The 22946-nt window shown below is 40.4% G+C and overlaps 1 protein-coding gene across 5 annotated transcripts in view; it reads left to right on the forward strand.

Annotated features, from left to right (window-relative positions):
• The window catches only part of mwh (multiple wing hairs), a 37537-nt gene extending 14614 nt beyond the window's left edge, over positions 1-22923 (forward strand). For 2 of the 5 annotated variants that reach the window (XM_066303194.1, XM_066303196.1), the window contains 8 exons: positions 16563-16659; positions 18782-19053; positions 20115-20324; positions 20385-20490; positions 20746-21012; positions 21067-21228; positions 21276-21405; positions 21460-22923. In XM_066303194.1, the coding sequence (XP_066159291.1) occupies positions 16563-16659; positions 18782-19053; positions 20115-20324; positions 20385-20490; positions 20746-21012; positions 21067-21228; positions 21276-21405; positions 21460-22652 (2437 nt within the window). In that variant the 3' untranslated portion in view covers positions 22653-22923. Of the gene's footprint in view, positions 1-10578; positions 11366-11824; positions 12165-16562; positions 16660-18781; positions 19054-20114; positions 20325-20384; positions 20491-20745; positions 21013-21066; positions 21229-21275 lie in introns of those variants that run through there. The other 3 variants (XM_066303197.1, XM_066303195.1, XM_066303193.1) reach the window with 3 other exon arrangements.
• Positions 22924-22946: the final 23 nt, after the last annotated feature.

Here is a 22946-nt window from a genome sequence, read left to right on the forward strand (position 1 = left end):
GACGGATGGATTGGAAGGAGAAGATTTATCGAATGGCCGGGCGAGTCTTCAGACCTAACCCCATTAGATTTTTATCTATAGGGTTAGCTGAAATCCAAAATCTACTTCAACAAACCACAAAATGTTGAAGGATCTAGGAACAGAATTGGGGCCGAGATGCAGCAAAACCCGCCATGGACGTTGGCTGAAGTGCTAGGAGAATTTCCAGCCAGGCTTTTGCCTATTGCTGAGGGGTTAGGGCTCAGCAATTCGAACACTTAATTCAAGTTTTTTATTAAAGTTTTTTAATGTGTGTGGTGCAAAAAATGTGTAAAAGTTTGATAACAAAATGAAAAACTGAGTAAAGAAGTTGAGTAAACGACCTCGCGCCCTTTTTCAAACGCTGATGCTCGGATTTTTATATTTTTGGGGTCGTTCACGTTTACCCCAATTGACCCCGCATTCTTTCGCAGTTGTACTCCTGAGACGGTCTAGGGGCTGATATGTACAATCGTAAATTTCTCGATAACTGTCGAGTTCAGGAGTAGGGCATGTTGCAGGAAACACACCTAGAATTCGGTGAAGAATTTCAAAGAGGAAATAAAAAATTGGCGGTTTCGGTTATGAAAGTCAAGTCGGTGGTGGTAACTTGTTTTGGGGTCACCTTGTATACAAGATTTCACGATGAAAAAAAAAAGAGGTCGAAAATAAAAATTGACGTGTCCGAGCGTTATTCCAAAAAAAAACGAATCTCTCACTCGAAATGGACTTGTTCCAACCCACGCGTATTCCCTGTATGGCTGCTGATCTAGGTAGCCCTAAAAAAGCGGGGCGTTTCCCCCTTTCGTCGTGTGAACGTCGGACGAAGGGCCCCTGATCAAATAAATTTCGTTTTGTCATAAAATTTCTAATCAACTCTCAACCGCTGTGCTTTCCACCATAAAAAGTCGCCTTTTGGTAACGCAGAATCCAATTTTCCATTCTATTTAAGCTATAAATTATAAAGGCACGGTATAAATAGGTAATTTATTTACGTGGATATAGCATTTTTTAAATAACGGAAATGCGAAATTGAAAATATGCTGATCTTGACAACGGTAAATTGCTATTAGCTGTCTGTTTGATTTTATGGACACTTTGGCGGTTCGTTTTGGACGAAACTAACCCACTGTCCACAAATTAGTCCGAAACGAAGCGATAACGCTGCCCGCCATTAAGCCCCCACCATTCATTTCAAACGGTAGTCCCAGCAGCAACTTAATTCACGATATTGCTTAATGCCCGATCAGAAAAATTGCCCCATAACAACAAAATTCCATAGTAATATTATGAACATATTAATATATTTATTATTTTCTTTCGTGGCATGCAGCCAACCATTTTTCACATGAATTAACTTTGATGGGCTATTATTAAAGTTAACAGTACCCGCCAGTGGTTACGTGGTAAACCATTTTGTTCGGGCATAATATCCATTCAGGCAGTCGTTGGAAATAGCATATCATAATAGGATTATTGGGAAACGAAGGAAAATTGAGCATTTAAAGAGGAGAAGGGACGTTAAATTTTATGAAGGGTTTTTATATATACGGGGTGTTTCCTAAGTGCGGCACGCAACTCCGGGAGCGTATTCTGCAGCTAAAACGAAGGTAATTTTGTCACATAGCCCAAAAATGCTTCGTTGCGATGGAGTAACTTTCAATAAACTTTTTTCCATATTTAAAATTGCACCAGCGGTGGTCCTATTTCTACGGCCACCACTGTATATACAGGGTGTTTCCTAAGTGCGGCACGTAACTTCGGGAGCGTATTCTACAGCCAAAATGAAGGTAATGTTGTTACGTAGACTATAACCCAGAAATGCTTCGTCGCGGAAATACAGGGTGTGAAAATTTCCTTAAAAAATTGCAATTTTTTAAATATTTCCGAAACTACTTGAGACGTTTACAAAATACAAAAGTGTGCTCATTTCGACGAAGTGGCATATTTGTACCTCAACTAAAATTTTTTTAACGAATACTTCCACCTTCCCGAAATTTTCAAGTCGTTCTCGTTTACACGTTCGCCACTGCGTAAACCTAAAAAACAAACACGCTTTTTGCCACAATCTTCGCAGAAAAACCATTAACTCACGATAAATTCACATAAAAGTCCTTCACTACCTCGTGTCATCGCCGCGAGCATTAACCGCAGCGTGGCAACATGTTGGCACACTCAAAATCGCCCTGTCTACAGCGCCCCGTGGCGCCCACTGCTCCCTGGAAATGTCCCGAATTGCGATTAACACGCGCCACGAGCGGATTGAGCTGCATCTGCAGCCCGTTCCATACGTGCCCTATGAGATTCGAGTCGGATGATCGCGGCCGGCGATCAGAAGAGCTAAATAACATATCTTGATGGAAGTTTGAGGAGTTCGATTGGAGTGGGGTGGACTCAAGGAAATGTCTCAGTTTTCTCTTCAGCGAGGGAGTCGTTGGAAATCATTAGTAAACTGCCCTTCATGTCGAATTTAGCTTATGTTCTCTTTTCCGCAACTTCACTCCAGTTGAGGAAAGTGGCTTTTTTTATTTCTACGTTTGTCTTGCTGTTGCAAGGCACGTTTTCTAGCACTTTCGGCACCGTCTGTGTCGAATAACTTCGTCCTTCACCGTCAAGTAAAATGTTCCTTCCCGACAGCGTTCGTAAGCCTTATTCGCAATGCTCCTCCATTACGTTCTCGACAAACCCCTGGCGAGTTCGCCTTGCGTACGTGTTGTCCAGTTGCAAGTGCCCCGGGCCAGATTCGAAAGGAATTTCAAACGACGCGAACATTCCTAGACCGGAAGTGTCCGGGCGGATTTTTTAGGCCTCCCCCGTTAATGCGCACATTATACGACGTCTCATAATGGATACGTTATTTATACCTAAAATACATTATCGCATAGGCGAATGGTGTTGCTGAGGCAATTAGAAATTACAGCATGTAACAAAAGAAAGTAATGGAAGTTATAATGTCTTTCAGACTCTAGTTTACGATACACAGGAAACGCAATGAGCGTTAAAAATTCTTTTAGCGAAGGTCGTTGCTCTGAAAGTACCATCAAAATCCCCCGATTGTTTTTCTCCAGATCTCATCTTGCGCGCCAAAACGTACATAACTCAACGTCTACCATTTCAGTACCAACCGGGATGGTATCGGGTCACATCACCGACAACGCAATAAAGGTACCATGACCCCTGCTTCCTGTAATGAGCCACTGCTTTCAGAATTGTCAATCTTCTTTGCTTCGAGAGTGAACTCGTCTAAAGATCGATCGACTTGCCTTAAAAAGGGACGCGAAACTGTACATTTAACTGCGAATGTGATGGTACTGAATGATTCCTCGTCGGTTTCAGTTTTATGGAAGAATGTACCGAAAAGTACCACCATGAAATTACGAAGTCTCCACCGAATCACGATCAGTTTCCCTTTGTGCGTGCTCACACGTGAGAGATCAGACTAGTTTCACGCTCTGCAATGGTGTTGAATAACAGTTGTTCGTTTATGAACCATATAAGCCCATTGTTGCCAGCAAAGAGAGAAAATTAACGTTATTTCCATATCGCTGTCAAAAACGAGCCTCGCTCCATTATTATGAATTATTATGATTTATGGGCATTTAATGAGGCCCCAATTGACTGGATACTTAAAATATGCAGAAACTGCTTTATTATTTCTACGGAAGATAATGGGGGAATTTTATCTAAAACGTCCCGTATTGTTACGCTAAAGCGGTTCACATGTTCGAAATGTCGCCTTAGTTCTACGGGCTTGATTGTTCTATAAAACGCTACGATGGTATCTTTTAATTAGCATTATTGCGTAGTATTTTTAATGGGACGAGGTACTTCATTCGACTCGTAAGTGGCATTTAGGCACGTGTGACACTACCAGTCGGTGGTACTCGGTGAAACTCAAGTTTGCGCGATGAAATGCTAAATCGTAGAGTGCAGATTCGAGCTTTTTATCATTACAACCACTTCTCGAATGCTTCCCTCAGCATTATTTCCTCCGCGCGAACGAGCTTTCGTCTCAATTAGCAGTCTTAGCAAACGCGTTGTCCCTTAAAGCCTCTTTGCTGATTTTTAAAGGCAAAAAAAGCTTCGCATTTCTAATTGAGGTTTGACTCCGCAGTTCTCACATTGCACGTTCGATTAACATATTTTTTGCTCACATAATTCAGCTTTCCCAGGAATACATAATATCCTGACGGCTTTCGTTGCTCACAATATCAATCGCCGGAAAAGGTCGTCATTCAGTTCTTTGAAACGCTCTGTCCAACGGTACCGTTAAATTCCTGAAGGACTTATTTATGCGACATCAAGGCATATTGTCTTGCATTGTTATTCAACGGGCCTGCCCCGAACGTAACAAATGCGTTTATTATAAACAGGTAAACAATAGACTTCAATTTTATAAAGAGGTTTTTAGAGTTTCTCGAATTCATCTTGACGCCGGGCGTTTGCGCAGCAAAGGTAACATTTAACCCACTGCACACCACCGCCGTAAGTGCGGCTAACCTGCAGACCCAGACTCGGTAAAATGTTAGTATCATGGCCAATTTACCACATTTTCATTCCTAACAGTATTAGAACATTATTCTAATAAGTTGAGAAATAAATTGCAGGTAGAGCCATTTTTAGCTGGCATATGTAAGCGAGATAGCAATGCAGATTTATGTTCAATTAACTTTATGAACCATAAACATTAACCTAGAGAGATGGCTTAATCTTCCTGTGTACGCTGAAATCGGCACAGAGATCATCAACGCAAATCATTCGTTTGGTACTCCACGTAATGCCCACGGACGATCCGATTGTTACAGATAATCAAGTTCCCCCTTTTCCGCAATTAAATTTTCAGCCATTGCAGGTGAAATTCTTCCATGGCATGTGCATGATCCGCAATTTTTCCATTTGGCTGACCTACTCTTTTGAACTTATGTCTTGTGGCGCAAAATAAAATATAGTCGACGAGCACTTTAAATCATGTTTTGTCATGCCTCGGCGGGTCTCTGATGGCTAATTTCTACGATTGGAAATGGCAGAAACAAAAACTAAAGTAGGTCCAAGTGCGATCCACTTCGGCAACAGTTGCTTTAATGCATTTTTCTTGCATCAGGTATGTGTTGGCACAACTTTTCACAACGTCAGTCGCACACTGCTGTTGGAATTCGACCCCCTAGACATAGTTAAAAAAAAAAAAGAAAAAGTAAACCGCCGCTATTGCAACAGATACGAGGTTTGTCCGGGAAGTTCGCACGAACGCGAAACAACAAACTTATTTTACGTTTAATCGGGCAATTCAATTTTCTCCCCTTCAAAATAGCCCCCCCGAGACACGACACCTTTGCGCCATCTTCGTTTCCGCAGCTAGGGAGGTTTTTAGATGTGTTCTGTTTCGAGGTCTTTTGGCTCCCTTGCCGCGTCACCTTGGTCGGTCTCCACAGCGCCCAAATGCCCCGAAGCGCCATCTTGCATTTGGGAAATGGGAAAAAGGCACACGGCGCCAAATCCGGTGAATTCCGTCATGGCAATGGAGTTCGAGGTCAAGAACTCACGCACAACTAGGGAAGTGCGCGCGGGGGCATTGTCATGACGGAGAAGCCTCCGCCTCCCTCGGGCCAAGTTCGGTCGAAGCCGAGCCTCGCGAGCTTTGAGGACATCAATGTAGAAGTTTCCATGGACGGTCTGGTCCAGAGGGACGAATTCCCGGCGAATGGTTCTCTGACAATCGACACAAACCACCAACACTGTTTTGACATTCGATTTCCTCGACTTTTTCGTCCTTGGCTCCGCAGCTTGGTTCTGTTCCTTGCTTTGGGATTTGAGTTCCAGGTCAAACTCGTAAAACCAAGACTCACCTCCGGTAGTTGCCCAATGGAGCAAGTCACCACCCTCTTCAGCTTCCATCCGGGCTTCACAGCATGCCATTGAACGCGCTTTTTGTTCTCGAGACAAAAGCTTTCCAGCAGCGGAAACGAAGATGGCGCGGGTGGATTGTGTCTCAGGGAGATTACTTTGAAGAGGACCAAACGGAATTACGTGATTGAACGTAAAAGAAATTTCTTGTTTCACTGTTATGCGAACTTTCCGGACAAACCTCGTATACGAGATCGCATACAGTTCTAGGCAAGGTGAGCTTCGAAATTGTATTACAGAAGATATTTCCAACGTGTAGCGGCCTAGAATGGAATTTTATTAAACGCCACAAGCCATATCTCCACGATTAATAAAAATTGAATAGTTTCCTACTTATGTATATCAATTTCTTATGACCTTTTTAGCATCAAATGATGTGAACTGGGTATGCACATATCGTGGATAATTTAAGTGCGATTCCGTAGTTGGGCGACTGCTATTGTTTAATTACGTTTTATGGTTATTTCCTTAATGGAATTGTACAAGGCGTATCGAGTTTAAATCAGTCAGTTCGTATTAAAATTGTTGAAGAGTGTCAAGTTTAACTACACGGAAACAGTTCGAGTTATTGTTGGTCTAATCGTTTATTACCTCATTACCAATGTATAACATGGTGCAAGTTGTTAGTCCATATACGGAGTTGCTGTGTGGGTGCACAGACGTACAGGGTACATGGACCGGCCTTTCAACATATGCGTATTAGTAGTCATAGTACCTGCGTAAGCAGTAACTTTGGTTTTAATGGAAAGTAAGCGGTAAAACGTGCTTCCACCAACCAAAGTTCACGAGCTTTCCAAGTTTTTAATACCCCGAATTATCGGATGAAATACTGCACGAAATTTTACATTGGATACACCAAAAAGTCTCTGTTTAATCTAAATGTTTAATGACAAGTTCTAACACCGACGGTTTTAAGGTCAAGTTTACACCTTTTAAGCAGAACAGAAATTCTACATGCATTCACCTATAAAATCTCAAGTTTCTACTTTTATTTACGGAAATCCTTGATGATATCCCATTTACAGCAATTTAAGTCAGTTTTATTCTCATTAAAGTGAAATGCTCCGACAATAATGACTTATTGTCCTAGGACGAGACACCTATAGGGGAATATTTCACTTTTTGACGAGGTGAACTCTCACTTCGTTCACGGTTGGCGCGGAGGAAGGGGCGAAGTGTGGCGCGTCCTCAAAGGAGGCGATCGAAGAACGGATGATCACCAGCGGATCACCCCGAGCTCGCAGGCTCGGAGACGTCGTTCCGTCCAAAAACGATCTTTCCAGGCATAGCTAAGGTTCATTCGTTAACACGTAAGAAGATATTCCTATATGAAACGCAGTAACGTATGATCCCGGTCGCACGAGGACTGTGGCCGCGGACACGGAAATGCGGATGTCAAATGTGAATAATTAATTAGATTTTTATGACACTTTCTAATTAATTTCGGCATGATGGTCAGTCGAAAGGACGGTAAATTGAATTAGCTAATAATGGAGATTAATCTCTGCAGAAACAAATTACTTTGTTAAAGTGGAACAGTTCAATCAATTTATAATCTTTGATTCTGAAGAAAAAAAGAAACACACCAGTGTAGATACACCACAATTACCTGTTTTTTTCACCCAAATTGCAATAATCGTTCTGCGGTTTGAACTGGTTTTCTCCAATAGTTTGTTTTGATGTTTTTTGATCTGTTAAAGTAATTTTGAAATAATGCGCCTTTACGTTCGAGTAATAATTACCATAATGAATAGCAGGATTTATTGATTTAAAATACACGACGCAGGATGCACGTTACTATTAACATAATTTAATGTAGGAGGAAATTATTTATCGCACTTCTTGTTGAGGATGCATTTCTGGATTTCCCTTTCGAAACTACACTTTGGCGTTGCACGGAGGAGATTGCCGTTTTCTCGTCGGGGAAACTGTTCGTTTACCATCACGCGGAAATGTATAAAATATTTTTACTGGCGCAAGAATCCGTTAAGTGTCTCGTGAGTCAGACATAATATGCTCTTTACCTCATATTTAGATAGAAACTCCAATATAAAAAAAAAAAACTAGTTTGGAAAACAAAACGATCTTAATTAAATCCAAATAGATGAGAACTGCAGAGCAGAATCATCACTTTCCACTTATCGCCACTGTCATTAGAAATAGTGAGAAAGCGAATTTGACCCACTTGCAGAGAGACAATTAATCACAAATTTTCCGCTATTTTATGGTTTTGACAATTCTGAACTGTAAATAAAGCAAGTTTTGAGGCAACGCCAAAAAGCGCAGAAATGAGCTGAGATCAAGAAAAAATTGCTCATGTTCCGTTTGAATTTTCTCACTATCACGATACGCCATAAAACCGATAGGCGATAATCACTCATTACCCTCTTCACTCATATTTATAGCATGCGATATCATTGTCCACTAAGAGAAATACTTGAACCATCTAATCAGTGCTGAGAGGGCGTAAAAAATATAATGTGATTTCCAAAGGAAACAGTTGGATTGAGCTGAAGAACACGCCTGGTCGAGATAGATAAGGAGAGTCAATTAAAGCCTTTATCAAACGCTGTAAAATAATTTGTAGTTACAGTTCGTTTATGGAGAGTTTAAAAGCTCTCTGGGCAGGCATTTCAAGTAAAAAGGGAGTAAATGGATAAATGGCAGATACAGCCGGTTCGCTTACTTTCAAAGGCATCGTTCTCTTTCCTCTCTTCAACGGGCCCATATTTCTTAAAATTCGTTTCCTATTTTCGAGCAAACGTTCTGGTTTCGTGCCTTCGCCACATGTCCCGAATGCGCCGTCACCTTTGACGTCTTCGACTTCTTAGGATCCAGTTATTAAGCCTTCACCTTCGAAGAAGCGTGTCCTCTTTATTGCCGCTTTATTCCAACTGGCTGCGTTAAATCTCATCTTTTAACTTTTTCTCCTTTTATACTTTTGAATATCTCGATGACATGTGTTGACCCGTTTCACCAACAGGAGCTGACTCCTTGTGCCGTATGATTAATTGCGATCTGGACGTTATCCACGTCTCCGCCTGCATCAATTTTTGGACTCCGCGGTTGGTTCGATCCGACCGATTGCGCCGACTGACCAATCGCGGCCTCCGCGTCTGACAAGGGATTGACGTCTGCCATGGAGGGTTCAATTTTTGACACGGAGTGACAGCTAAACTCAAAGTAGGAATGTTGTCGACCGGACAGTGTTCCAACCGACCCGTATAGTAATGAGCTGTCGATAATCTCGACTTTATTGCAAAGGGCCCGAACCGTCCTGTTTTTATCGGCTAATTCGTCATATAATTGTTGGAGTGGGGTTGGCTGGGGGTCGGGGATGGGATCTGCGTTACGAGGTAACTTGATTTAAAACCTCCCCCGTCGATACCCTCATTAAGGCGTTTGCGGTCGAGGCCCAGTTTTTTTCACAAAAACAAATAATCGAGCTTCTTTTGCTTGGGATGAAATATAATATTCTAAGGCTTTATTAAGCGCATGCTTAATTGCACATCATGCAAAACGCGGAATGTTCCACCTGCTGAACATTGAATCTTTTAATTTTATTAGCATGAAAAACTTTCTCAAGTCAAGCAATTAGCAATTCATTCATATATTAAACCGAGCTTTCAAAGTTTACACGAAAAAAAAGTCCAGTACCTCGCCGGATCTGTATAATATCCCCGACCTACCTTTTAGGCAAAGCGAATTCTTAGGTCTTGATAAAAAAAGCCAAATTGATGGGAGATACCTCTATACGTGCACCTATCAGAATGATATGCAAAAATTGAAATATGCGTCTTACATGAACTACTTTTTCACTTTCAAGAGCTAATTGCATCTCGGGGCTGGTTATCAAAGTGCGATCGTAAATTTTCTTCTGCGTTGTGGTTTATTTTGCAAATTAGAAATCCACTTTAGTGTCGGATGTTAATAATAAAAATAACCCAACGCATATATTAGATGTGCGTTTTTAACTTGTGCTCTTGATGAAAATTTATGTCAAATTTATGCGGTGTTGAGTTAAAGTAGGTAAAAGGAACGGCTAATACACAGATATATCAACCCATACAAGACATGTCCAATTATTGTGGGCCAATTTTCTTTTCTTGCTGACATACGGGTCTTGCACTTCGGGCGCTCTTTATTAGAAGCCGGGACCCTTTGCTAGCTCCAGTGGATAAATCAAGTGTCGAAGACCTCTTCAACCCGCCCCGCATGTATAACTAATTTAGACCGTTCGATTGCTGAATGGCTTCAACTCGACCGACCCGCAAAATTGCAATTGCGAACTGAAGAAATTCCCTCCATAGAATACTTACATCACAGAATAATTTACTTGATAATTACTAATCGAGCTCAAAGCTTCCTTGGATATTTTATAGTCTAAAACTCCATCTTCATAACTTATAAAGCCTTAATGATTTTCTAAATATAATACGCACTTAAAAAGGATTATCGTCCAGAAGGCGAATAAAAACTGATAACTAATTTTAATAATAAGAATCCAGAAAGAGCAGATTGTAATTTACAGATAACTCCTTTAAAAGATTAAAATCGCAATTATCAGTAATTGTCCGAGGTGTAAGTGGTGGCAACATCATGACGTTTGACTTAATTCTAATCAATTACTTATGACACTATCGTCACTTGCGATCTCAGTTTTTAGCTGCCGTCGCTGTTTTGACTATTATCCGGTAAAATGGGCCTCTGGTGCCAATAAAAAATCACTTAAGCAGATTGAAGTTGAAATGTGTTAATTTACTTAAGAGGCTTTAGAATAGCGGATGTGGAAAATTATAGTGATGCAGTGCAAGTACATTAAGTTGTCACTCTTGAGCATTTATTTACATAAGAAAAAAGCTTCTTTGTGTAAGTGATCGGCAGAAGGCGACTTACGATGCCCATGGTCGTTGGAGAACTTCGGCTGGAGCGGTCTTAGCGAAATTTATTTTGAATAATAAATAATCGTTTGTTCTACAGTATTAATCCGACTTTCAATGGCGAACTACAAACCGTGTTCGCGGACAAGGCGAAGGTACCAGAGAGGTACGCTGGCCAGCTGACGCGGTACAATCAAGTGGTACCGTTCTTTTGACAATTTACACATTGTCAGAGACAAATATGTGGAGGCCATTTTTAGTCCGGGCAAACTTTGTTACCGGATTGGACTTTCTCGAAATTTCGACCTGTGTCTAGTGTCTTTACGTCCCCCCGAGTCAGTTTTCTATCAACCACCACCGGCGCAAACAAGTTTTCCTTCAAACCTTATCATCGCAGACATTCCTCTACAACGGTGAAATGAGTATTCGCCAGATTCTGGTCTTTGGGTCAACATCTGCATGGATTGGCTATTAATCAGAATTAGTATTTTAAGTGGTTCTTATAGTATATTTTACAGGGGGCCTTAATGTTCGTACGTCGATATAATGAGGCATGTGAAATATACGTAAGTTATAAAGCTATGCAAGGAATAGGTGCAATTAAATACGTATTATTTGACTTTAATTATTAATAATCTCCTCTTAATACTTGTCTAAAAATCTTGCATATTTGCACGATAACGTGGAATTATAAGTTTTAAACGCAATACGAACATTAACTTCAGTTTAGTGCAAGACCTGAAACGGGCTGAATTTTCGTTTGCTCGTTACGTCGATCCCCGTATCGATATACGATTAAGCCGCAGTTTATGCGGAATCCGATATAACAATTGTCAAGTTAATGCTGTTGTTTAACGTAACTGCTTGCACGTGTTACCTACCCGACGATGCTAAGAATAAGATTTTTTCCTTGCCGCTGTACGCATGTGCCGATCGATGTCGGCAATCGATTTCGATGCGCCCGCGTTACAATTATCGAATTTAAATTGCGAAATTTCGTGGCTTTTGCAGTGAGCTGCAACAATAACGGGATGGATGAGATAATCGAATGTGCCGCCAATAACTCACACTTTTTTATGCTTAGACGAGTTTTTGAGGACGTTATGGAACGTCACGCCACCTTAATCAATATCGTTATCAAGGAGCTTTGTGGGCAAATGAGCCTATTAGAGACCTGACTTATCTAACAGGCAATTTTGTAACCATATACGCAGCATCGAGAAATAACATAGCGGATATGTTAATTCGTTCTTATAGAATGGGCCTGGGGAATATTGCTAAGTGCACATCGTTTGGACGTGAGCCGGGTAATAAATCTTTAACTCTTCGGATATGGTGTTTGGCGGCTACTTGGGCTTATTACAGGTTAGTTATATTGAATGCATGGTTAATATTGGATGTAAACATGGAATTTTGTTTAGGATTTTAGCATGGTTTTATTGTGGCTGTTGATGGGCAACGCCAAAATCGCTATCTTAATAGTAGCCATTTACGTAATCGTTTAGGAAATGCATACTTTTAGGTAACGAGTCGCAAGCCTGGGCGAAGCGAGGTCCCGCGATATGCCACGAGTTAGATGAAACAGCATTTCCTAATGAGCCGCGACCTTTTAAAGTCGTAGTTTTTTTTTTTTTTTTTTAAGTTGAAAATGGCTTTTCTCTGAGCGACCAGGAAAGCAGAAAACCATTCTTAAGTTCGGCGTCAAAAGCGGGCGATAACTAACCTTAATAATAACAAAGAAAAAATTACACTTTCCGCGTTGGTTTATTTCTATCCACTAGACCTGAAACAGGACCGAAGTTCCAGGAAGCACTTGGCTGTCTCTTTGCCATCTTGTTTCAAAGATTCAACATGAGAAATGTGAAGACCCGAAGCTCGATTCATTATTATGTAATTAAGGGAGCCCTCGGCAAGTTCAAGGCGATGGATGCAATTAACCATTCAGTTGGAAATTTACTACGGTTATGGTTTTAGGCTATAAGCTCATTAATAACCATTAAAAATGGGATCGTACCATAAACTTCGTTGTCACTTCAGTTAGGTGCTACCTTGTTTGGGTTATCGTCGGGTAAACGAGAAAAAAGTCTCACTTCGGTAGTGGACTGGGTGTAACGTATTATCCGTCGTTGATGTACTGTTGATGATTTATGATTAGAAGGTTCTTTAATTGCATCTAGTCCAACCATCAAGGATGGCACCTACAGGTGTTAATAAAGTTTTGATTGGACTTCCTTTTAATATGACTCGGTACGCACCGTACAAACAGTAGATTACGTTCCTAGGAGTGTAATATGACATAAATACACAGTAACACGTGTTCAGAGATCCCAATAAATCACCGAGAAATCAGATATGAAGTCGACTATCTTGCACAGTGCAGTCGATAACGCCACCAAATTCATACGTCACGTGAGGCGTCCCGCCAATATGGCGCGTACTACACGACTCATGCTCATTATCGATTTTTAGGTATTAACGCATGGGGGCCATTTTAATAAGACACTCAAAGGTTTTAGCATTAATATAAACTTAAGTCGTCTCCTTTATGCGCTTAATGCGCCCCTCTCTTCTTCTGAAATCCGGCATTGTTGGTCTCCCTTAACAGTTTAATAAGGCTAAATGAACCGAAAGCAGATGTTTTACTCGTGAGCTAACGACACTTTTTGTAATACTGAGCGTTGTTTCGTATAGTTATTTTATTAATAAAATTGCGAAAAATTGCTCTAAAAACGCAGAGCTCCAACCTACGCGGCGGATTCCGCGAATGCCATTGTCTCCGTGTAATTGGGTGATGATACAAATACTAATGAGAAAAAAGCATTACTCTCGTTCTGCCTGGAAATTTAATATAAAAGTTGCACAACTGCGACTAATTAGGTTTTGCACTAATTGCTTAATTAATTAGGTTTTTCCTCAAATAAACGAAAAAGTCGTAAAAGATTTCGTTTCGTCAGTAATTGGCCACATATGAAGGAGCCCGTGATTGTTTCGAAAACTGGAAAATAATCCCGATGACGACGGGGACGATACCGAATGCCGGATTCCCACGACAGTGTTAACACGAGGGAAAATAAAGGAAATCCATTCATTGAACTTGAAATATAGCTATCAATTAACTTTTCTTGTTCCGTAGATTCATATGCAATTAGAAGGCATTATGCCAACAACACTACCATAATAATAAATTATTTATTAGCACGATCCAATGAGCTATTTCCCACTATTATTTCAATGCTGATTTCGTGTTAAGCGTATGCTTCTTCTTTATGTAAATAATATTATGTCTTAATCATAGAGGAAATGTGGCTTATTAGATGTGAGATTTATTACGTTATAACGTAAGGTTTTTGCATATTTATTTAAACCGGTAATAAAAATGAAGGAGCAAATACAGGTGCGTTCTTCAACGGATTTTATTCTTTTTTTGTCAATTCCGACCCGTTACGTTCTCGAGTTCCAAGGGAGCAACTTGGAACCCCGAGACGTTCGTCAGGCTCGCAATACACTGCTCACTGCTCCGGTTGGTGCGGGCTTGCAACACTAAAATGCACGTTTATGTCCCTTACGGTTTCTGAGATCCTTGTACTCATCCGCGAATTCGTAGTTCTCTGTATAAAGTAACGACAACGTTCGCTGTTCAACTGATAATAAAATTGGAATTACTTTGACCGTTATGAGAGAATTCCACTGTCAATTTATACAGGATGATCCACTCGTGATGCCGGATTCGATAGCGTTCAAGTTGCCGCAGATGATGATTTCGAATAGAAGTGAAGTCATGTCGAATCGCTTGAGCTAAATATGTTTGTTTTTTTTTTCTGAACGAGAAGCTCACACAAAGTGGGTTGAATATAACTGATTTTATCTAGACCATTAAACAACGGAATTGACGATGATCTTGCACCAACAACAAGTGGAAAATGTATCGATGTTAAAGGTTCACGACACATAATCTGTTCGAGTGGATGCAAAAATCGAACCAATAAGTGCCTACCATGAAACCACTATATTTCTTTCTCTCAGGAATGGTTGAATACGTGAAGTACCGGCGGCTAGTCACTAGCCAGCTGGTGATTAACTCTTAATATAACCATCCAACAGAGTACCGAGACACATTTAATATATGCTAATAAGCTAAAACCGTTTCTTCTTCTTTGAAGAGCATTTATCTTCAGGACTCTTTGCTACCTCGGTAGCAAACTATCAGATCGGAGCAGCAGTCGGCCAACGGTTTCACGAGTTATGGTCAGAAGTGTAAATGGGACCTTTGACCAAAGCTTTTGAACGACTTTTTCATCATTTGTTCGCCAATTAGTGTTGGTGTTGAGCAAAAAGAACAGAGATTTAAAATATGTGGGCTGTACCAATTTTCTCGACTTCCTGTGGTCAGGCATCCAATTAAGGCATCAGCCGAATTCCCAGAGAAGAGAGCATGTTCAGTCGCTCATAAGAACCAGTTTGAGCTACCCGACTATGCTATGATATATCGTTTATCAAAAATTTGCATCGATCACTTCTAAAATCGACTGCTGCTAATTAGTTCTAATAATATATCTATGTAACTCGGTCTAATGGCTCGTCAAAAGATGAGCGATGCTTCTCATATGATATGGAGTTCTCATGGTTTTTGTCTATTTGATACCGTTAGGAATGTATTAAAGATGGCGCTAGCGTCGACATTATGCAATACCCGGCAAACACCAAATAATTAAAAGTTTTTTCACTTTCAGCCTAACCATTAACCTCGGGGAAGATAGAAGTCGAAATTACATATTTTCGAGCAATTAAAAAATAATTATGATAAATTGTTTTTCCTGTTCATGAGGAAGTACCGCTCTGGTCAATAACACCTGAACTGTTGGGTCCTACGAGTCAATGCTTGGAATCTTTCGCTTTAAACAAGACTTATTTAAATAGTTATCCGCTCAAAATAAATATTAATTTAACGAAGAGAGCTGAAGTATTGGACGTCTAATGATCTAGGAACAACACCCATTGTTGGTTCCGTTGTATTACGTAAGGACGTCGAAGTGGTACCCGAAATTTAATTTGCTCTTCTCGGAACAATTTATAATTTAACCTCGGGTAACATTCCAATTTATGTTTATTGCCGCCTGATCCAGTGGTTCAAACCACGACCAGAATATTAAAAAGCGATACAACAAGAACACGTCCCAGTGGCTTCGATCAAATGCAATTAACTACCTCCAGGAACACTCAAATCTGATCCAGCAATCTCTTTTCTGATCTATTACCATTTCTAAGATCTATGGGAACCTTCAAATCTACCGTATAATCGTACCATTCTTTTCTAATACTAGCGTATAATTTTTTTGCGATTGAGTTAACGAGAAGAAATCTATCTCGTTGTTAATAGGCAAGAATGGACAATTTGGAGTGATACAATCTTGATGGTGTTTTCAGTAATTAGAGTTATTTGAAATTCAAATAGGGAAGTTTTCAGCTCCTTGATTTATGGCTCTGGCAAGGAAATATGTAGTGATTTGAATAATTTTTGGATTAGACTTAGAGCGAAGAGATGTTTCAGGTTATTTGCCCAAATTACTTGGAACATTAAACTCCCTTAACGGTAACGGGGTGAAGTAAGAAATTAACGATTTCGACGATTTCAAGGCAAAAGGGAGGACCTCCACCTATTTATTTTGGGGATTAACGTTGATTAGGAATATCATTAAGCTTAGTACTCGCCCAGATTTTTTTTTCAATTTGAAAAAAATCAAACAGTTTCATTTTCTCTTTTAGTGATTTGTTCGACTCCGCAAGCAATATGGTACCGAACTCTGATGGAGATCCGAAAAAAGATGGATCGTTCGGTTATCTGGATGAAGTTATCAACAAGGTAAGCGGTCAGACTTCAATTACGATTAAATTTTAATTTATTCAGGTGGTCTTTTGAGCGATATTCATTCGTAAGGGAAATATCAGGTTCGTTTTTTCAGCGATATGCGTACTATAAAAAGCTGCGTCTCGTCAAGTAGCACATCTACGGGGTGTCGATTTGAAAAATTGTCCCCCCCTCGTCATCTCGAAACGAGATAGAATTTTTAAAATCACCGGCGCGCGTCGATTTTGTTGTCGAGGGGGAGCAATTTTCACGCAGAATTCACCGGGTCTCTCTCAACCCTCTGTCCCGCCAAGCCACCCTCTCACGTATCTCAAATGGCAACGGGGGTCAAGTGATGCATTATTCTAAACACAATTTTAAGTGCATTTTAAAGGTCTTTCCATCCTCTACATTTTGGTACCTCGTTTGCTACATTCGACTGTTGCGTCGCGACGCTAGGGGTGATTGAACATTCCAAAATCGTTTTTCTTATCAGTGTTTCGACAGCGTTGAAACGTGCCTTATGATTAGAAAATTATTGCAACGAATCAATTTAGTAACCCATTGGTCCTTAGCACCACAATCGATAACAAAATGGACGTGTCCTGGCCATTTAAAAAAAACCTATCCCGTTTCGAGGCAGGGCGAGTGGGAAGTTTTCATATTGACGCCCTGTATAACTATAAAAAGTATTCGATGGACCTTTTAAAGGCAGCCCAAAACGAAAATGAGATGCGCCCCATTTTGGGTTTTGAAAAGTGGGAAAATTCAAAGAATAATAATTATGTCTCTGTGTCCCGTGGAAAAACAAAAGCCCATGGTTCCTGTAACATGTAAACGAGTGAAACTAGCTGTAAAAAATCGATTAACTGTATTTATTGAAATCTGGAATAACAGTTTTTTGCGTTGCCCTTGCTGATGATGGCAATACGTGCTGCTGAAGTAAAAATGATACATTTTCACGTTGATACCTGCAGAAACTTACAATACTGAAATATTTATTTGTGTAAAATTAATACTTTTTTTATTATACCATATTATTATCCCCATTTAACACACTTCACAATAGGCACAAAGACGTGGTAAACGGTTCTTAACGGATGCCGGCCGTTAAGGTTAAAAATATGCATATTTGCGAGATGATTTACTGTAAAATTATATTTACTTTCCATTATAGCATGCACGCACATTACTTCCAGAATGCCCCTTTTGGCACTTCGTAAAAAAATTGGCAAATTCTTCATGTTGTTCAGCGATATTCGTACCGTTTACTCGTTCACGTCTTTGACGTGATTATCAAATTTCTTCACGAAGACTAATCCTATTTTCAGTGGAAAATTGAAATATTCCCTAGAGTGCATTGCACATTTCTATGGAACTCAGATGAAATCACATTATTTCACTCTTGACACACAAATGACATCAGAGAGCATCTTCGTCGCCATGAAATAAGGGTAAAGGGTACCAATTGGCATTGAATTTTGGGGAGAAATAATTACTATCAAGTGGGGGTCCAACTGGGGAGGGAGTCTTTGCTACAGCCCTCAGCTCAGGTAGTTCTAACTGAATTTTCAGCAGTTTATAAAAAGGTATAAAAAAATCATTTTGGGACGCATGCTTGAGGGTGGCACAAGCGGGCATATTGGCATCCTTCTTCTGAGGAAATTCTCATCGTCGAGACCCATTAAAAAAAAAAAATTGTAACTGTAACATCAAACGGAAAAATAACGGGCTAAACGTGTTATTTTTCCATTTTACGGACTTTTATGAATTATCCCTGAGCCCCAAACACCTGTTATTTCCATGCCGCCATCAATCTAAGGATAATTGCCTACAGGTGTAAACATCCGCCAAACTCGTCCTACATTATCTCTAAAAATCATAAACTAAAGTGTTTATAAGAACTTAATGCAAAGCAAGTTTCACTTTTAATGGCACTCGCCTATTCAAGGTAATAATTTAAGTTTTGCATGGAAAAAACTTTCTTCTTCGCCTGCTTATTTTCGAACATTTCCTCGCATTTAGCCCCATTCCTCAATACGTTTTTCATGCATTAATAATGAATCGATTTCCCCGGCCAAACGAGCGCGATTAATAATAATTAATAAAAGTTTGAAATTTTATTTTTTCCCCGCAGGAAAAACAACGACCCCCAATTTACAACCCCGAAGATTTCGCTCTAATGCTTAAGAAATGGGGAAAGAAATCCGCTAACGGAGGCCTAATGGCTCTCTACGCGAATTCGAGTACCTCCGACATGGAAATGGGGCGCACCCACGGCACCGCGTTCAGAGATTATCGGAACCCAATGCTTACGTCATCGGGGTCCGAAATGACCCTACGCCAATTTGGCACCGTATCCGAGCTTTTAGGGAAACTTAAGACTGATTTGAAGCTCGCATTTCCAAGGTAAGATATTTATATCTTTTGACCATTATTATAGCATGCCAGGTAGCTATTGTAAAAAACAGATCATAAAGCGTAAACATTTAATGTCGTAATTAAAGAATGCACCACCCAGTGGTCAAGGTATAATGGCTGGTCATAAAACTGCAAGGGTACCAATCTACTTTTAGTATTTTAAGATACGGTTGCATGCTAATGTTTTTTATTTAGATAAATCATAAACAAACGTGATGCTGTGAGTTTTACCTGTTTTATAGATCAGGGGCTTTGATGGAGTTGAGATGAATTTACTGTGTCAAACTGGTAGATAATGCGGAGGAATTATGGTCATGTCGAGCGAAAGGAATGACGCTTTTATGGCGTACCGTCTGTCAAAAATTGGTTTCATACCCATGGAGGACTCCGTCTCAGATTTGGAATTTTCCAGCTTTAACGGTTTCTCGCGATCAACAACTTTGACCTGCAGTTTTTAGTCGAAATCGTCAGTTCGTTTGTATCGTTATTAATTACCGAAATTGCGAATATCAGTAAAAAAAACGGCACTCAACGCTTTTCACGGTCTACCTCGTAGTGCCACCAGCTAATGAATTGATGGTATCCATAAATCCTTCGCAGGGCGCCGAACACCTCAATGGAAACTACGGTTACCGATAGGAGTTCGCCTGCAGAATGCAAACGCGCCCACGAACCAAATTTATTTTTCTACTTAAAGTCAAAACGTTCCATCAGCTCCACTGAGAACCAGCACCTTATGATCTAGACACACTAGAACAAATATGGCATGCAAGGCTGAGACCCTCCAAATGCCCAAGAGCACGTGGGTTGCATAATTACCAACCTTAGAGGTTGAACTTGAATGTTTACTTTCATTAACAGAATTTTAAATAATGGAAATTGCATGCTAACAAGTTCCTCGAGATAGTGTAAGCTGACACCTTTATGAAATTAAACCAGCGTTATGGTACTTGAGCCACTTAAGAAGGCATACATTTGCAATTTTAATCTCTGATTGACTTCGCAGCTTTCATGGGATTTTCCTAATTTTCCTCATTGTATTCTTTTAGCTTTGTGCAGGAGTTTGTCGCTGACCCTTTAGATGGAGTGACCCTCTTACTGGATCTCCTCAGGGCAATTCAACTTAGCCAATCCAATACGGTGGTGAACAGTCCACCGGGCTCGTCGGGTACCACCGGAAAAATACCCCCGTCGTTGCAACGAAGAGCTCTTTTGGACGAGCTTTCTTGTCTTCAGTGTCTCTTGAACTGCTGCATAAGGTACACTAGCTTGGAGTACCGTGATAGGGACTTCGGGTACTGATGTTTTTACATTTTTAGGTATACAGAGTCTCTTAGAAAATTGATCTCGTCGTCGGCAGGTTTGTTTACTGTGGCTGTATGTATAATGAGCAACGTCAACAAGTCCCGGATCATTGCTTTGCAGGTGTGTACGAGCAATTGTCTAATTATCACTCTTTTTATTCAGGATGTGCGGCTTGAGAAATTAAAGTTAACCGAGTTCTAGAAGTCCACTGTATTGCTCCGATTTTTTAAATAAAAAGTTGAGTTCGATTGCAAAATGCTCATAACAATAAAAGGGGCACTCTTGCCCGGAGCGCACCTCCAGAAAATGCCATAAGAATTTGACTTTATTATCACCGATAAATAAATAATGTCACTTTTACTATTGCTACCGCAGCTACTTGCAAAAGCCTGCGAACCCTCAATCGCGGGCCACTCCGCCGTTTCGGAAGCAATGTCCACCCTCAGACTCAGATTCGGAGAACCTGTCAGATTCAGGTTTCTTGTCGGAATGATGATGTCGACCGGAGGTCAGAAGGAGCTCATATGTTCTGGACTCAGGTTTCTGAACAGATTTATGGACACTGCTGGAAATTCTCAAAAGAGGCTTTACATCCAAGCGGAACTGAATCAAGCAGGACTCGACTTGGGTATCATTAAGAAGGTCGGTAGTTAAAAAGTTAATGTTCCTCTACTAAAAATTAGTTATTACGTGTAGAATGTGGGAAACTTAAGCGGATATGATTTTCTGCAAGAAGAAATTCTGTACTGGGAGAAGAAGTACATTAATATAGAAAATTTAAAGTTTATGATGGACAATTTAAAGAAAGAGAATGCGTCTCTTCGTGAAAGAGTGGGAGCGTTGGAACGAAAAATTAAGGTAAGATTGCTACGAGATATATTCGGCCTTTAACGACTCCGCTTCAGTCTTTGCAGGATGAGAAAGGAGCCCTGAGCTGCATGGAGCAGACACTCAAGGACAGATGCACCGAGCTGCAGTCCGAAATTCGGTCTCTCAAGTCTAGCAGATCTTCCAAAGGGTCTTACATCAAAAACCGTACGTCCTGGTCTTTTTTCGATACCCTCAAATCGCTTACTAATTCCTTTACAGACGACTCAACGCCCAATGAAGACGAAGGCATATCTTCTTCAGAACGAAGCCTTACCCCTGAGGGTGAAACCCAGCAACACTCCATTTACGAAAGCTACACAGCTCAAAACGGACAGATCTCTAAAATCGTCCCAGACCCCCGTCAAGATGATCAAGAAACCACCATAGACGAAGTCATAGAGGAATTGAGGAATATCATCAATGAAGCTGAAACCGAAGATTTGGCAAAATTGGAACAGCGAAAACTCGAACAAGAGAAGCGAAGGATTGAAGAAGCGCAAATAGCCAGCAAGCTGAAGATCCGCATTGATGCAGATGACTACGCTATAGCAAGTGAAGGGGAGATCATTCCGTCAGACCTACATCCGCAACCACCACGCAGAACCAAAAGCTTAATGCATCTATTTGTGCCATCTGAAGATTACTACTATTGCCCTAAAGAGCTGTTCTTTGAGAACGAGACTCCTTATACAAGCACCGACGGATCAGACTCATTACTTAGCGCATCAAAGTGTCTTGGCGCCACTGACCATGTTGCTTTGACTCCGGCCCACTGCAAGATGGTGTCGGAATCAAAGAGCAAAACGTCAGATAAAAGAGGCAGAAGAACTTTGGTGTCTAAGACGAGCATTAAGAAGTCCGAGTCGTTTAAACATTTGGACGTGGGCGGATCGTGTTTTTTTAGTACCACTGTAAATGTAAGCCAAAATCAGGAGTTGGAGAGCAGAGTTGGAAGACAGTCAAAATCCAAGAGCTTGGATAGGATAGACAATGGCTTGGATGCCATGGTAGATATAATAATGACGAACCAAAGTTTAGACACGACCACGCAAACAAGGCCAAAAAGCGATTCAGCCAGGAGTACGTCCCTTATTAAAAGTGTCTCGAATGTTTATATCAGAACCAACTGTGGAAAATCAAAATTCGGGTCGTACACTGAAGAAAAGCCAGTGATGTTCTTACCATCTTCTAAAGATCCATTCACTGATACTTCGTATTACTTTCCTCGAGCACAAGATAAGATGGCGGGGTCTGGATTCTTGATTAAAAGGGGCCATGCAAATGCTGGAATGTACTCAGGGCAACTGCAGGGCGAGAGTAGAAGTACCTTGTCGAGGAACAGGGATCTTTCGTCCATGAGCGGTAGTGCCGTTGGAGGCAAAGTGACTGATTTACCTTCAGGATTGTACTAGCCCTGGGTGCATAGGTCTGATAAGAAAATATTCATAAATAATGTAAATGTGTTCACTCCTCTTACAAGATAGTTGCAGGTGTTCCATACATGGATTTAAGTAATATTTAGATGTTTTAAGAATACCACAAAAATTATTGTATGATATAGGATTATAATATACTTATTCAAATTATGTTGTGCAATAATACTTTTATAATTTATTTCCTTTAAGATTGACGTTCAATAATATAAGTAATTTATAGCCTAAAAATGGTTTTGTGTGTTATAGCATTTTGTCAATACATAAAATAAT

The sequence above is a fragment of the Euwallacea fornicatus genome, chromosome 4, assembly GCF_040115645.1.
Source record: "Euwallacea fornicatus isolate EFF26 chromosome 4, ASM4011564v1, whole genome shotgun sequence".
In the NCBI taxonomy this organism is placed as follows: Eukaryota; Metazoa; Arthropoda; class Insecta; order Coleoptera; family Curculionidae; genus Euwallacea; species Euwallacea fornicatus.